This window comes from Astatotilapia calliptera, chromosome 15 (genome assembly GCF_964374335.1).
Source record: "Astatotilapia calliptera chromosome 15, fAstCal68.1, whole genome shotgun sequence".
In the NCBI taxonomy this organism is placed as follows: Eukaryota; Metazoa; Chordata; class Actinopteri; order Cichliformes; family Cichlidae; genus Astatotilapia; species Astatotilapia calliptera.
This window is the reverse complement of record NC_137436.1, coordinates 26,876,753-26,894,201: the sequence shown is the minus strand read 5'-3', so window position 1 is coordinate 26,894,201 and position 17,449 is coordinate 26,876,753. Positions and strand designations below refer to the sequence as shown.

General features: G+C 43.2%; 1 protein-coding gene across 11 annotated transcripts in view; it reads right to left on the bottom strand.

Annotated features, from left to right (window-relative positions):
* Positions 1 to 17,449, bottom strand: part of cep43 (centrosomal protein 43) — a 28,950-nt gene that overhangs the window by 1,882 nt on the left and 9,619 nt on the right. For 2 of the 11 annotated variants that reach the window (XM_080289479.1, XM_026194942.2), the window contains exons 4-16: positions 12,733 to 12,821; positions 11,209 to 11,346; positions 9,700 to 9,756; positions 9,537 to 9,607; positions 9,374 to 9,435; positions 9,208 to 9,269; positions 9,024 to 9,086; positions 8,250 to 8,297; positions 7,244 to 7,407; positions 6,018 to 6,092; positions 4,755 to 4,823; positions 3,899 to 4,008; positions 3,580 to 3,645 (exon numbers count right to left, since the gene is read on the bottom strand). In XM_080289479.1, the coding sequence (XP_080145605.1) occupies positions 3,580 to 3,645; positions 3,899 to 4,008; positions 4,755 to 4,823; positions 6,018 to 6,092; positions 7,244 to 7,407; positions 8,250 to 8,297; positions 9,024 to 9,086; positions 9,208 to 9,269; positions 9,374 to 9,435; positions 9,537 to 9,607; positions 9,700 to 9,756; positions 11,209 to 11,346; positions 12,733 to 12,821 (1,074 nt within the window). The remainder of the gene's footprint in view (positions 1 to 3,579; positions 3,646 to 3,898; positions 4,009 to 4,754; positions 4,824 to 6,017; positions 6,093 to 7,243; positions 7,408 to 8,249; positions 8,298 to 9,023; positions 9,087 to 9,207; positions 9,270 to 9,373; positions 9,436 to 9,536; positions 9,608 to 9,699; positions 9,757 to 11,208; positions 11,347 to 12,732; positions 12,822 to 17,449) is intronic. The other 9 variants (XM_080289483.1, XM_080289481.1, XM_080289484.1 and 6 more) reach the window with 7 other exon arrangements.

Genomic DNA, 17,449 nt, shown 5'->3' with positions numbered 1-17,449 from the left:
TATGTTTCTGTCATTGAGCAAGAAGAACATACAGCTAGCTGTATGTGCTGCTGCTGCTCACTTCCTGTTCCTGCAGTGGACACTTGTGTAAACAGGAAGTTTGTCAGTACCAGCTAAAGGTGTGGGAGCTCAGGCTCATCTGAACTTTATCAATAAATCGTTTTTTTTAATGTTCTTTGTTTACTTCTGAATGTTTTTGTTTATCTTGGCCTGAGACCAATTGTGGACCACTATTTCATTAAGTATAATCATTTAGTTTTGTCTGTACAGGATCTGAGCCTAAGATATGAAGGATCTAATCTGTGTCTCGTATAAAATGAAGGGCTTGAATAGTCCAATTAAAAGAAAAAAGGTGTTGAACCAACTAAAAAACCTTAAGTGCGCCATAGCAATGCTCCAGGAGACTCATCTCTCTGAAAAGGAACACAGGAAGTTGAGGAGAGAGTGGGTTGAACAATAACATAGATCTACTTATCAGGATGGGAAAAAAGAGGAGTTACAATTCTTGTTAACCAGTCAACATATTTCCACCATGAAAAAATATTTGCGGATAGAGAGGAGCGCTATTTGATGGTGACTGGCTCTGTAGGGGGGGGGTCTAAAATTACTTAACTAAATTTATATGCACCAAATGAGGACTGTCCAATTTTTTTCAAGAATACTGCATCATTAATAGCAGAAAAATCTGAAGGAATGATCTTGGTGGGAGGTGATTTCATTTGTATTCTGAAAGCAGCTGTCGACAGACTCCCGTTACACAATGGCCCCAAATCCAAAAAATCTCATAGTTTAAATACAATGATTAAGGAACTGGGCCTAGTGGATGTGTGGCGTCAGTTGCAACCCCAAGAAAAATATTTCACTTTTTATTCACATGTACATCGCAGCCATTCAAGGATAGATATGTTTTTAATGCCTAGGACCTTTATAGGGCTAGTCAGTGTGGCATAGAGGCAATCACTATCTCTGATCACGCCCCGGTTTGTCTGAAATTAAGAATCAATCCAAACAATCATTTTAAATATTGGAGAGCCAACATATCTATATTGAATAATGAAACAACTCGACAAGAACTTCAAAAGAGTCTGACTGAATATATTCAGTTCAGTGATAATAATGAGGTGCCCCCTTTAATCTTGCGGGAGATTGCAAAAAGTTATTTGAGAGGTAATATTATAGCAGTCTCATCAAGACTGAAAAATGAGAGATTAGCAGAACAATTAGCAGAACATCAGCTAACTAAAGAAACTGGGACTTTGAACTCATTGAAAGAGCAGAGGCAAAAGTTGGATGATTTACTAACATTTAAGGCAGAGGGACAACGACGTTTTGCTAATCAGAAGTACTACCAACATGGTATTCGGGCAAGCCGACTGCTGGCATTTCGGCTGCGTAAGGAGCAATCAAGTAGGGTTGGTCATAAAATCAAATGTCCAAACTCCAGAAAAATTGTGTGCCAATCTAAGGAAGTTGCAAAAGCATTTTTAATTATATAAAGAAGAAAATGCCCCAAATAAAATTGAAAAGATTGAACAATTTCTTAACCCAGTCAATCTTAGTAAACTGTCTCAGGAAGAGGCTGGACTAATACCAAATCTAATCACCATTGAAGATATAAAAAATAGTATTGGAAAACTGAAAAACAACAAGTTTCCCGAAGTGGATGGCCTGCCTGGGGAGTATTACAATTTTTTTGAAAAAGAGCTAACACCATTGTTATGCAAAGTTTATAACTATGCGTTATTTAAAGGTGATCACCCACAGTCATGGTCTGAAGTAGGGCTGGGCTATATTATAGCGCTCACGGTAATACCGGTACAATGCTAGGCAACGATAAGAAAATGATATATCGCGGCAGAATGTGGGTAAAACGCGTATGCGCAGTGCTGAAAAAGCACGGCAGTGACAGAGAATGAGAATGGGGAAAGCAGATTGTTGAGTGAAACGGATGAACCAGAATTAGTTTGTAAAAATGATGCAACTTAACTGGTTTGGTGTTTGTCCGTCAGATACACAACAAAGCACATTTTTTTGTAGAACATGCAAGCGGGCCATCGTTATTGCTGTATTTGTCGGACTAAGGTGCTTGTAAATCTGGGAGTAATTTGGGTCCTAAACTCTGTCAATTCAATCAAGTCTCTTTAATGAGACTTTTATTTCATGGGTCCAAACTTTATATAAAAATCCCAAGTCTCGGGTAAGGGTTAATGGCCACTGTTCTGACTTCTCTCTAGGCCGTGGCACTAGAAGGGTGAATTGTTATCGCCGTCCTTATTTGCTCTCAGTATTGAACCTTTAGCTGAACTGATCAGATCCAACCATCTCATACAAGGAATTAGAGATGAAACCAATACACAACATAAGCTGTCACTTTTCACAGATGATATTTTGCTATTTTTAGGGAATCCGGACACCTCTGTCCCAGCCCTTTAAGATTATGGTACAGTGTCAGTTTATAAAACAAATACAAAGAATCTGAGGTGTTAATAATTGTCGGAACTGGGCCACACAGCTAGATCATCATATCTTTTAGACACTCTAAACATGGTTTCAGATACTTGGGGGTAATTATTACTCCTAAAACCAATCAGTTACTTACACACAATTATGATTCGGTCATTCAAGGAGATTAAGGGGGACTTGGACAGATGGAACCTACCCCACTCAATCTTATGGGGAGGATTGAATGTATAAGGATGAATATTCTTCAATTCAATTCAATTTTATTTATACAGCGCTAAATCACAACAATAGTCACTTCAAGGTGCTTACAGTCGCCTCAAGGCGCTTCCCCGCCTATTATTCCTATTACAGAACCAACCCATTTTGATCCCACAGTCTGCATTCAAATTATCAGAAAGCATCACATCTAAATTTATCTTGCAGAATAAACGAACAAGGGTCAGACTCAAAATGTTAATGGAAAAGAAAAAGGGGGCCTCAAATTGCCTAACTTCACAATGTACCGGGGAGCTCAATTAAAATCAATGGCTGCCTGGATTATTCATAATTCAGAAATGCAGTTGGTATCTATGGAAGAGTATTCATTACCAGGTATCTCCCTTCGGAGTCTCCCATTTCTCAACCATCAATCACGGAAAAAATTTTTTAATAACTAATCCATGGGTCAAGCATACTGTAAAGATTTGGAACCAAGTGTTAAAAATGCTAAAAGGGAATTTGACCATGTCTCGAGCTGTTCCCATAAATGGAAATGTTGAGTTCCTTCCATCATTGTCAGATCGGAGTTTTGAGAGGTGGGCGGAGAAAGAACTGATTACAGTCAATCAGCTGTTTGAAAAGAATACTCTTAAAAGTTTTGCCCAACTAAGGGCTAAATATGCTTTATCCCCAGGGGACCATTAGAGATATTTGTAGTTAACAGACTACATTACAAAACATAAAGATTGGGACAATATTAGAAGAGAACCAATCGGGTTAGAAAACCATTTTATAAAAAGGAGTTTTGACCTTGTTCGGGTGTTTGTCCAGTCTTATATTGTTAACGTGTTTTATATATGTTTCATGTACTCTGTGTTATGTGATCTGAACCTGCTGCGTGTCAGCCCTGAATCCTACCTAAGTGCAGAGATCCACTTCTGTCACTTGGAGCCTTGAAGCCTCTGTCTTTGTCCTGAGATGCTCCTGCAGAGAAATCACGAGTTCCATTTTATCTGTCAGCACCAACAGCGTGACTGAGACTGCTCCAGATCAAACAGGAAGTTCCACATCACCAGACCACACAACCATCCAACCACACGAACATCCAAACACACAACCATACCAGTTGGAGTCCAGAGAACGGCCATGTCCAGGATCACAATCAGTTTGTTAAAGATCAGGTGACCTCACAGAAACACACTCAACCCAAACTCGCTCCGAGAGAAATCAAACTGACCGTTCCTGCTGAGGTTTGGCTCCGACATGCTGCTTTGTCCTTTTCCTCCTCCTCCTTGACCCTCCAGCGACCCTCCTTGACTCCCCCTGGATCCGGACACCTCCCCCTTCCTGTGAAGAGGAGACCGCAAAGACTGAAGACCCTGACAGACAGTCCAGCAAGTCAAATTAATCAGACACCTCCCACTCCACCCCAGATTAGACATCCTCTCTTCCACCTAACCAGAGCAGACAGCATCAAACAGCAGATTGAACATGGACCAGAAACAGCGAGAGAAGAGGAGGGTTGTAAAGCGGCTGGTCTATCAGCTCCGCCTACAGCTGCACAGTTCAGACTGCTGGTTCCCATGCTGTGGGGCATGGCCCTTCACCAGGTCAGGAGATAAACCTTAGGGGTCGTAATATGAACACTCAGAAACTTTTCGTAGATTTTACATTTTCTGCACAGATCAAACACTCCTGTTAAGTCAGCAAGAGTCTGACTGAAAACCGAAAGGGGTGCACTTGATTTATGACAAAGAGAAGCCAGCAACAGCTTCAAGGCAAAAATAAATATAGAAAACATGGTGTTTAATCAGTTTATCCTGTCTTTATGATTTCTAAAGTCATCCCTGAAACTCAAATCTGACCTATTAATGAAGCCTATAAATCATTTGACTATGTAAGGAGATCCCCTTTCTCTGACATCAGACAGTTCCAGGAATATAAAAACGGTTTATCAAAACACTTTCGTGCTCACGAGAGGAACCAAAATGTCAGAGCAGAGAGGAAAGCCTAGAGGTTTGATGCTGACCTGCTTCACCTGGAAGGATTCATCAGTGGCCAATCACATGAAGAGAGGTGCACCTGCAGCTCACCTGAGCTCAGAGGGATCAGAGAGAGGCTCGTCTCGCTCGCCCTCTGAGTCAGCAGCCAGCACAGACAGGCTAAAGCCAGGAGAAAGAGGAAGAGGAGAAAAGAAGGAAAGAAAGGAGTCAGTGAACATCAAAGTCTGAGCTTCTATTGAGGAGGACGTAAAACTGTTAAACGCCCTCAGAGTCATGAGCAGAGGAGGAAGAGAAGCTTGGAGCTCCCCCGTGACCCACTTTCTCCACAAACGTCAATAAAGTTTTACATCGCCACCATCAAACTGTAATCTGAGCTGAGTACAGCTTAGTCCACGGGACTGGCGTCAACAGGGATGCTGATTTAACTCACGCGTAATGAGGCGGACAGGCGAGCAGCTCCGAGTTTACCTTCCCCAACACGTGACACGAGGCACAGCAGGGCGGGCACAGGTAAGAGCAGGGAGATCTTCGGCAAGTGTTTCTTGTGGTCGCTCCGTCAGGTGGTGCTTACACGAGTGTTATTCCTGTATCTCTGTGTCCATCTGTGGGTGTGACGCCCCCTGCTATTAATGGGCAGCAGCGTGCAGAGCCCGTCACGTAGACAGGGAGCAGGGAGATCAATAACATCTGCTCATTGCTGATCGATCACTGATCTAAAAACTGTTTGATCAGACTGACATGGTTTCAGGTGCTGCCCAGACTGCTCCACTTTCATCACAAACGCTGAGCTGAGACCTGAGTCACGCTCTACAGGAGGTCACCCACATAGAGCTTGGCCACACCCACAAAACTCAGTCTCACACACACAAAGACAGCTCTGTCACACCCATAGAGGGCTCAGTCACAGCCACAGAGGGCTCAATCCACACCCAGTCCATCTAGGGAACACCAACACCGTGATCCTGCTCCACATTCAAACCCCAGCTCACAGCTCTGAACGCCTCCTGACAAGCTGTTAGAAACACAGGATCGCTCCCACCATGGAGGAAACTCTCCAGCCAATCATCATCATCCTGGATAAATCTGAATGTTTGCATTCATCAGCTGGTCAGTGAAACAGCCCAGAGCACAGAGACACTTCAGTGAAAATCTGCTCATTAAGAACAAATACAAATACAAATAAATTATAAATAATAATAATAATAATAATAATAACAACAACAACAGCGATTCTTTACGCAGTCTGTAGTGAAGTGTGTCTGTGTTGGTCTCTGCGCATCTGTTTCAATAAAGTTCTTTAAATAAAGAACGTACAGCTCCTCTGATTGGGCATGACGGGACGTGCACACTCACTCGCTCAGACTTTTGCCTCGTCTCATGGAGGACACGTTGGAGCCAGAGAGACTCTCTTCCAACACGGGGACGGCACTACCGCAGGAGGAGTAGGAGGAGAAGGAGGAGAAGGAGGAGAGGAAGGACAGGGAGCACGTTCAGACACAGCACAGGTGTGAACAGCACAGACAGGTAAAGTTCTATGGTGTTATTTTTGTGCAACTATTTGCCACTATCTCTGCGGACCTTGCGCTCTCCACATCTCTGCCCCTGCGCGTTCAACTCTTTCTGTACAGTGTTATATTTGTGCCACAAAACCAACCAATCACAGACTTGGATGCAAAAATTCTGATTGGCTGTTTTGGTCTCCAATCAGTTCACTAGTTACTGTAGCCAAACCCAAGCAAATATCCTAGAATGCATTTCGTCAAAAACTCAAACGAGGCAGTTGCAGAGGAACGCAGAGTGGCAGGGTTTGATCACAAAATAAAATTTTAAGATATTTTCAGGCTAGAATGTTGCTGCGTAAACATCAAATATCTGCTCAATTTATAAAGACATCACATATTTGCAAAAATGTTTTCGGAGATGTTACCCACCAGCTGTGCGGTCAGCTGGTGGGTAACAGGCATCTCCGAAAACGTTAGATCAGCACTTTTGCGAGCGGGTCCGCAGAGATCTGAGCAAGAGCAAATGCAAAAACTGAGCAAGAGGGGCTGTTATTGTATGTGTATACAGCAAACCCTGAAATACATTTTTTGCACGCAACAATGAATTTTGTTCGCTCAAATTTAGCTTTTCTTTGCTCAAAATAAATTTCTCCTCAAAATGCAACACTTGTACATGCAAATTTGTTTTACATGCGCTCAAAATGTTTTTATGTGCGCTCAAAATAGTGGCACAAATATAACCCCATAAAATTCAGGTGTGAGATGAAAGAGAGAAAGCTGGAACAATTTCTTTTAAATGTAGAAAATTCAGTTTTATATTACAACATGTTTGCATGTATCAAAATGTTCAGATTGTTTGCAACATTTATTTTATTGAAACAATTTGTAGGAAAGAAAATCTTAAAATTATTTTCCTTTTTTGGATTCAGCAAATATTTTCTGGAAATTTTCCTTTTATTTTGGAGGGGAGGGTAAATGTGAGGGGGAAGGATAACTACTGTGGTTTGAAGCTGAAAGGAAATACGTTTGACCCACAAATTCACACTGACTCAGAGGTCAAAGGTCAGCCAAGCTCACCAGCCATAGGTCTTCTGCGGTTTGGGCAAGGGGTCGTCAAAGAAAGAATCTCCTTCATCGAGGTCTTCCTCCTCCTCCAGGTCCAGGTCCAGGCGCTCCCTCTTGTCGGCAGAGATCTCCTCCTTCTGCTGGAAATCTCCTTTACTCAGAGAGCGTTCTGAGTCCTAAGCAGCGACATGACAAGTTCAGATCACACCGTGCACCCCAGACTGGAGGTGAGCAGGTGATGAAGACGCGGTAAAGAGGAAGATGTGGAGGCCGATTAAAGCTGTAGTAACGAGGTCACAGTGTTTCAGAGCAGAAAAGTTAGATTTGATCATAATCAGCTGCAGGTCTCAAACAAAAGCTGATGTTCAGCAGCCAGGAACTTCCTGTATGTTTCACAATACAAGCTTTTAAAGAGGCAGCAACACAAGTTAGAAAAATGTTCACGTCTTCATTCAGAAATAAACAAATCTATTTAATCAGTAAAACTAAAGATGTGTACTCTTTTGCAGCTTTTATTCTTAAAGATGCGAACAGGAAGAAGCCATTTTATCACATAAACACAGAATAAACTAGGTTTATGGTGGCAGTGATAGTGTCTGGTGAATTCAGATGCTGTCGCTCACAGGCTTAGTGTACTGCCCCTCAGCAGGCTTCCTGAAGTCCGCCAATCAAGAGAAATACAGCAGTGAGGGGAAGGAGGTAAAACGTATTTTCCCATAATCGGATAACTGATTATTCTGAACTACGACTGATGCAAAAGTACTCTGGAAAGTTGGGGATGTTTGAATATTAAAAGATTTAAAGTTAGAGCCTTTCATTTTATTTCCTAACCAGAAGAGCTGTGATCATTATAGCTGATGTCTTATGAGATGAACATAAGTCATAACATGAATAGCTTCCTGTTTCTGAGCTGTGACAGAGGAGGCCAGAGAGGAGCGTTAGTCAGAAGTGCTGCTGTTTATGGTGATGGTTAGCAATAGCACAAAGTGAGTCTCTCATCTGCTCCTCATTGTGTTACCTGGGCTGCTGTCTGACTTTGTCCTCTGAGGCCTTTATACCTGGGGATCTGTGCAGGACAGGATAGCAGCTATCAGCTAACAGGCTAACATCAGTGCTACACGGCTATCAGCTAACAGGTTATATCAGCTCTACATGGCTATCAGGATAGTATTACAGCTAAATGGTTATCAGCAGAGCTATCAGGCTAATATCAGCACTACACAGCTATCAGCTAAAAGGCTAACATCAGTGCTAATATCAGCTCTTAACATTACAGCTAAATGGTTATCAGCAGAGCTAACAGGCCATCATCTTCACTACATGGCAGTTAACAAGCTGAAATCAGTGCTAGCATTAACTCAATGCAGCTACCAGCAGAACTAACAGGCTAACATCAGCATCTTCATCTTGGTGCCAGCAGCTGTAACTGTGTTAGAACACAAATTAAACTGTTCTAATTCTATTTTGTGAACTATTTATCCCACAGTTTTCCTTCTATCGTGTACACATGTGCTAAAGTCTGCTGCAACCTGACCTTTAGTGAACTGTTTACTTTTAGGTTTGTTTCTGTATGTGTTTTAAATATTCTTTTAAATATTCTTTCCTTATCCAACTCAATTTTATTTTATTTAGCTAGCACCAAATTACAGCAACTGTCACCTCAAGGCGGTCGCGTTTGGGAAAAAAACAAAAATACAAACCCAGAATCGCTGTGATGTCACCAGCTTTAAATACAGGGAGATGAAGTAAAGCGGAATGACCTTTGACCGGTCAGATGACAGAGCAAACGTACCTTACTGACTTTCTGCTCAGGTAACTGGCTATGAGTCACACCCATATCAGAGTCCTGAAGCACCTGAACAAAGATGAGACCTTGTGAGACTCAGAGTTTCTGAAGAGCATTTTCTCGGATTTATACTCTAAATGTTTCACATTAACTCATAAAATGTGATCAGAAACCAAAAATTGAGTCTCACCACACTCCTGCACTGAGAGAAGAGTCGCCGGTACATCCCGAGGAACTGCTGGAAGTCTATAGCTGTAAACGTATTGATCAAATCAACCAGATCAACCAGACACAGATCAGTCAGAGCGCCATCAGAGTTTCTCATCAGTGTGATTGGTTTAAAATAGTTTTCTTACTTGTAGAGAAGTCTTTGTCTGAGGCTCTGAGCTCATCAGTGACGAACCTCTCCAACAAGTTCCTGTAGATCACACAAACAGATTAACCTTCATCATCATCGTCATCATCCTCAGACTCTTTCCGTGTCCCTCTTCACTGTCTGAAACAGGAAGTAAAACCTACTTGTTCACAGCGGGGAACAAATCAGTAAAGATGTTTTTCAGATTTTCTCTCAGCACTGAGCCGCTGTGGTCCTGCCGGGGGTCAAAGACAAAAGATCAATACTTGCAGCCTGTGGTTGGATAATAGCTGATGACATCACACACAGGTACAGTGTGGGGCTCACCTTGTCGTAAAAGTCAAACTTCTTATTGGCATTTGTGATCTGTTTCTGAGTCAGCTCCTACAACGAGGGGAAGGAAGGAAGGAAGTAGTTTATTTGCTGATAAGGATCAGATGTGACACGTGTGAACCTGTGACCTCACGCTAAACCTCTCTGAGCACGCTCAGTGATCAAAGAGCTGAAGCAAGATATTGGCTGAGATTAGATTGCAGCTCACAGAAAACAAACCACAGATTAAACCAAACCGGTGCAAGCAAACACACACACACAAAACACACGCCTTATATATACACACAGACACACATTGAACAGAAACCTTGGGGGGTTAAGGGATAACTCTGGATTATTTAATCTCACACTCAAATTGGCCTCTGAGTGATGCCACGGATGGAAAAATTTTCAGAGACCACGCCCACACTAACCCATAAATGCCCCTAACAGCAGGACGGGTTGACGAACTGACCAATCGAGCTCCAGAAATAGCACGGAGCCCCCCCCTCCTCTCCACGCTCCTCCTGACTCATCCATCTGTGGCGTCAGTGTTCAGTTGGAAGTGAGTTAAATGAATCATTTTAAGTCAGATTCTCATGTTTGTGTCAGCTAAGCAGTTTCTTTCAGAGGGATCAAACGTGTGCAGCCTAATTTTACATTTTGGTCCATTTCAGTTCTCATAGTCGCTCTGATCTTCTGTATTGTTCTTCATGTTAGCTCCACCTGACTGTCAGGGGTGAAGCCCTGCCCACCTGCTGCTTCAAATAATCCTTACTGATCACCTCATTGTTTACTTGAATGGGTGCATTGTTGTATTTTGTCATGTTTCTCAGGTCTTTGTCTGAATTTCTACGAACATTATTGCTAAGGATTGTCTTATTGCATTGGAGTCACACTGGGTTAAATATGTACACTTGGGTTTTAAGGGGTATTTATTATTTTCTTCTTTTTTTGGGTTGTATGGAAGCCCCAAACGCAATTTCATTGTTCTTGACAATGACAATAAATAAATACTACTACTTGCATGTAACCACCAATGTGATTGGTTAGCTTCTGTCATCCACAGACTTTTTTAGCATTTAAACGAATAAAAGTCCAAATGTCTTCAAACTACACAAAAATTAAACAAACTTGATGTGGATCATACAAAGCTGCCGTGTCAGAGTCCAGAGCTGAACAGAAGACTTCATGCACGTTACTATCAGTACTAGTGTCAGTAGCAGTACTGTAATACCAGTACTGTGGGCTGGTTGCGTGTGCTGCAGAGTTCGGAGCAGAAACTAGGACACCCTGAGATCAACAGGAAACCAAAACCCTCCATCTACTGACATCATGACCCAGAATAACCCACACAGACACACGCACCGACACACACCAACACACACACACACACAGTGAAGGAGAAGTCCGCTCATCTTGGGAATGCTCCCTCCTTGGTCTCCCTGCTCTCACACGCACACATTCCATCAATAACTCTTCATCACTTCACTGACATCATCATCCTCAGGAGGTTTGTCTCACCTCAGCCAAGGAGGCCGTTTTGTCCCGGTGGCGCCCCCTCCTGACAAGCTCCAGCAGCAGCGGAGATTTCCTGTTCAGGTCCAAGTCGGAGAGGCCGAGCTCCCTGGAGACCTGATCCCGCCCATCCAGACAGCTCGCCTGGACAAACACAGCAGCAGGAAGCAAATAAAGCTTTATCAATAAAACTAAACCAGAACTCGTCCAGCCGGCACAGGCCTCACGCTCAGCAACAGCATAAACATCCTTTATTGGCTGATACTGGCTTCTTTGTTTAAAAAAAAAAAAAAAAAAAAACCCACACAGACAAAACTTTATTTAAATGCTGAGCAGACATGGAGCGGACACTTAAAGGTCGTGTTGCATTTGTCAGCAATAATGTTTGCATTATTGCAGTCCGTTCACCCTCATCAGTGAGCCATCGGCACCCTTACTCGCTGACAGCATACAGGTTGAAGTCTGAACTCGCGAGTGGGCTGAATGTATCACCCCTGAGCCTCCCAACGACACCGGCGCTGTCTGCACACCTGTCAGCAGGCCTCCCCTGCCCTGCAGCTTCTCATTGAACCCTTCATCTAAAACAGAAACAAAGTTCTTACTGTTGTCACCATGCAGGGTGGGCAGCGTGAACACGTTAGTTTGCAACTGTGAGAACTTGAAAACAAGGCGACACAGGAGCCTGAAATTGACTCCATCAGTGTATCTACTAAAAATCTCAGAGGAGTTCAAATCTTAGTGTCCTCAGAGGTCAGAGATCAAGTGTTCTGAAAACGACAGCAGGAAGCTCCTGCTGAGTAAAGTCAGGCCTAACAGAGTTTAATCTCAGCATACCAGTAAAATCATCATCATCAACCGATCTGACAGTCATTACTGTTACCGATGGCTCTCTGCACGTCTAGCTCCATCTGTGCTGGTCCTTGAAACACCTCTGCTGTAAGGTTGTATGAGGGGATGCAGAGGTGGAGGTGCAGCTGGATGCTTCTCTGCTTGGGCCGAGCAGTTTGTTCTAACGTGGGAGAATCGCATCGTCCTCGAGGGTTTGTGAGCTTTCCAGAGTTTGTAACTAAACAGAGAACAGAAACCGTCACACAGTCGAGGGGAAGCCAACCAGTGATCTAAGCTTCAAACCCACAAACCACGAGAAGGAAAATTGAGTCAGTTTGTGGTCGCGAGCGCGCCTCAGCGAGTCCTCGGCTACAGGAGGAGGAAACCGCTCGCTGTGTGGCGCTGAGCTTCAAGTGTTGAACACGGCGTTCAGGAGCTGCTTCGGTCCTTTGTTATTTACACATCATCGCTCACATTTTCTTTCCAGTCACAAGCCGCCATCATCACGCCTCTGATTTATCGATACACTGGAATATGTATTATTATGGATCCTCTACTGATACCACAGCTCTCATAGCTCAAACACTCAAACAGCAAATACAGCTGCACTTTCTTCACAGCTTCATGACACCTGAAAGCAGCATGAGGAGTCAGCGGCAATGACGAGGAGGAAGAGGTGGAGGAGAAGCTTCTGGTACTCACAGAGTTGATCTCTGGCTCGAAGACGGCGAGGCTGAAGTCCAGGTTAAAAACCTGCAGGAAGTCCACGATCAGACTCGCCACCAGACGACCTGCAAGGGCATGATATCATCACTATCACCATAATCAAGATACATCACAGGGAAAACTTCTCTCTCAGCAGCTGAGATCATCTGATGCTGTGTTCAGAGACAATCTACCAATCCTTATCACTCATCAATCACTTCACGTATTGATTGATTACCTGGCGTGTCACTACTCATGATCTGTAAGACTGATCAAACACTAAAATCTGATTGATGTGACTTTGCTCGCATTGTCCTGACACTAATTTTAATGAAGCTTTTTTCTTCTCATTGTTTAACATCATTTAATTCCTGAAGGCCACACGAAGCATCAGCATCTCATCACTTATTCACACAATTTAATCCCAAAAGGTGAAAAACATCCTGCTGGAGATGTCCAAACTCTTCACATGCCTCTGAAGCAGGGAACACTGTGATGAGCACTGTGATGTCACTAGGAAACCAGAAAACCATTTTTGGTCAGACGAACACGTCCTGACCTCCAACTCTCTGCTCGGCTTACACACCACTGAACGTGGTCACTACTCATGCCACAGACCAACCAGGACTCAGCTGCAGGCCTCCAGTTTGACCCCAGTGGTTTAAACGAGCGTATGTCTGTGTGCATGTATGTGTATGTGTGAGCATGTCTGTGGCGTCCTGCTGCTGTGTGTTTGTGTGACACCCTCAAGGGCCAAAGAGATCAAAGCTCTGATCTTCATCATCATCAATGTGACTGCTGCTAAATAAAGGACAGAAAATCACATACCAACAGGAAGTCACATAATGCAGGAGTGACCCAGAATCTCAGGGTGTGAGTTGGAGTTAGCTCTGATTGGTGGATTCCTGTTAATGGAGCACACCTTATAAAAATACTGACACCATGTAAACGTCACAATGAACACCTAAAATCCAGGTGAACTCCTGCTCGTCAACTCTGTCTGCTCCCTGCAGTGGTCTGAGATAAGACCAGCTGACAGCTGTAGCCACAGTGCCCCCCTGTGGGGCACATAGGAGCTGCAATGCCTGCTGACCGAGGTCATTGCAGCCTTAACCTTTGCTGTCACAGCTCCAAAGAACGCCAACTGGTCTGTTCAAGAAAACCGGACTTACCATACACAAAGAAATGTATAACAATCATATCTTGTTGTATAAGGACTGCACTGCTTCAGCCAAATCTACATACTATTCTATGTATTCTATTAAACTATGGTTTAATCAGTTCTAGTGAAGGTAACTCCAGGTCTCTCGTTTCATTGTTTAGTAAAATTACAAAACCTCCGGACTGCTGATTTTTGCAACTCTCATATCTTTTTTCACTCATAAAATCGCTGATATCCACCAACAACTTAAATCTGTAGGAGCTTCTAGCTGTGAAGTAGACTTTCTGTTTTCCTCTTCCCTCCATAGCTGATGTACCAAATCTTACTCAAAAATCAAAATCAACCACTTGTCAGCTCGACCCTCTTCCCACTGTGTTAGTTAAAGCTTGTCTCCCTTCATTGGCTCCTCCTATAACTAGTATTATCCACTCTTCCCTTAACACTGGAATCATTCCTCCATCCCTGAAAACTGCTTCTGTCACTATAATTCTCAAAAAGTCTGGTGCAGATCCCAATAATTTTGATAATCTCCGCCCTATATCAAACCTCCCCTTTATTTTGAAATTTCAGTCTGGTTTCCGCCCCAATCATAGTACAGAAACGGCTTTGTTAAGGATTACTAATGACCTTCTGATGGCAGCTGATTCTGGTCTTTTAACCATCCTCATCCTTCTCGATCTTAGTGCGGCATTTGACACAATTTCTCATGGTATCCTCCTGAGCAGATTAGCATCCATTGGCATTAGTCACACCCCCCTTGCCTGGTTCACCTCATAGCTCTCAGACTGCACTCAGTTTATCCAACTTAAATCACACTCTTCAAGTTTCTTTCCCGTTTCTGCTGGTGTGCCCCAGGATTCAGTATTAGGGCCCTTTTTCATTATCTACATGCTCCCTCTTGGCCAAATATTCCAAAAATATAATATCAATTTTCATTGTTATGCTGATGACACCCAGCTCTGCATTTCCTCCAAACCTAATTCATCCCTTCCACCTACCTCCCTCTTGAACTGTCTTATGGAGATCAGATCATGGTTCTCCTCCAATTTTCTCAAACTTAGCAGTAATAAAACAGTTTTACTCACTGGCACAGCCTCTATCTTAACCAAATCTAACAGTTTCTCCATTAAAAATTCCCCCATCCTTCCTTCCCCGCAGGTAAAGAGTTTGGGTGTCATACTTGACAGTCCTCTCTCATTTCATAACCCGGTCTGCATACTTTTCACTTACGTAACATTAACCAGCTTCATCCCATCCGTAGTCAAAGCTGTGTCCCAGATGTAACACAGGCACTTTTATTAACATACAGCGTAGATGTACATTAAAAAATTACTCAAAAATAAATTATCAGCATTTATTAATAGTGCTCCATAAATAAAAGAAAACAATGTTGTTTTTGTGATAACAAAAATCTCACAATTGTGCAATCAAAATGTAAACAGATGCTGAGTATAATAACAAAGGCTACGTTCACACTGCAGGCGAAAGCGCATCAAATCCGATTTTTTGACCCTATGCGACCCATATCCGATCATGCTATGACAGTGTGAACGGCGCAAATCCGATATTTTCAAATCCGATCTGGGTCACTTTCGTATGTGGTACTGAATCCGATACATATCCGATGTTTTAGAAAGCGACTGCTGTTTGAACGGTCAAGTCGCATTAAATCCGCCTTTTACGTCACCGACACAAGACTGAAGCCAATTATCAGCGCCAGAGAAGCGCCCGAGAAGACATCGCGAACGCTTCCTGGCCATCCAGTGTGGATGTCAGTGAAACTGTTGGGAAGACAACGTAAACATTTTATTTGTACTGTATAATCTGCAGATTCTGACAGAAATCTACAGCTATCCTTTGAAGCACCGCTCCTCTCTTAAACGGCAATAAGGATCATTATTAGGTTATTTACATTATTATGTAAATAACAAAATAACTTAAAGCAAAAATTGGGAAACGTGAAGACCGAAGTCTTTATATTAAGGGCCATCAGTCAAACAATACTGTTGCTCTGGGTCTAAACAGAGCGCAGAAAAGAGACAGATTTCACAGCTGCTCTGTTCCCAAGTTCTACAGCGTGACTGAAAGCCTGGAGTTTGAAATCCTCTGTGTAACCGTGTCTTTTAACAGGAGCCATTTGAGGTCCCAATACGCACACAATACGGTAACATTACGTTGAAGCACAGTACGTATTACTCCGCAACAGTGGCGGTCCTAGCCTGTTTGGCGCTCTGGGCGAACACTCCCCACTTTTCTTGTCCATCTTCCATTGGTTTTAATTTTGCACTCCAGTATGAACACCCATCCCTCAACTCGAGGATCACCACAACATAATCTAACACACCTACACCTTAGTTCAGCGTTCCCCAACCTTTTTTGCACCACGGACCGGTTTATGCCCGACAATATTTTCACGGACCGGCCTTTAAGGTGTCGCGGATAAATACAACAACATAAAACTAGCACCGGCACCGAAAAAAAAGAAGATTTATTCATAACACACGTGAAAAGACCCACGAAAACCAAGTTAACAATAAAAATGATAACAAAATAACGCCAAAAACTGATAAAAACCCTGAAAACCATGCATTTCACACCCGAGCCTCAACTCTCGCGGCCCGGTACCAAACGACTCGGCCCGGGGGTTGGGGACCGCTGCCTTAGTTCACAGATTCACTTTGTCTAGGGTGCATTTCTGAGATTTCACACAACCCAGGATTCAAATCGTGAATAGATAATGGGCTTGGATTTACAACATTATAAATTAAATGTGCTCTATTTGGAAGCAGCAGGGCCCCCTCCCCTTTCGATGGGTTGTGTGTGAGACTTTAAATCATCAAACTGTAAATTTTAAATTGTTATTGATCCCTTTACCCCTGGTCCTAAACTGTATATTTATTTTCTTACTATTCTTATATTTATTGTTTTTTTACTTGCACTGCTGTAACTGGAGCCTCGTCGTCTCGTCTCTCTGTATACTGGACTGTATTTAGAGGAGATGACAATAAAGTTTACTTTGACTTCAGCAGCGAGCAGGCGCACCGAGGGCTCTCGTGCTCACTTTTCGTGTATAGAATTTCGAAAAAACATGGGTGCAAATTATAAGTCTGTATTATAATGTCTGGTATTTTCGTGTTTGTTGGTTTGTTTTTATTTTGTTTTATTTTGCGAGTTGGTTATTAGATGCTGCTCCAGCCAGTCAGAGAATCCCCCGCCGCCCCGCCCTCAACTCCCTGTGCCGCAGGCGCACATCGCAGACGAGGGCGACCTTACTCCCAGCAAATGGGCGATAGAAAACCGATCGGTGCCTATGCCATTCCCAATATGCGCTGGCATGACGTCGGGGCAGCATAAGTACGAGCATTTTTTTTTTTTGCCGATGCCCGTGATGCCGCCCCCCACCACGATGCCGCCCCGGGCAACCGCCCGTGTCGCCCGTATCTAAAACCGCTACTGCTCCGTGAGGCTCCAGACTACGGTAGCCGTAATGCTCCAACATCATCCATCAAGCGATGCGGCTTCGTAGTTCGTAGCTTACCAAAGTCGTACTAA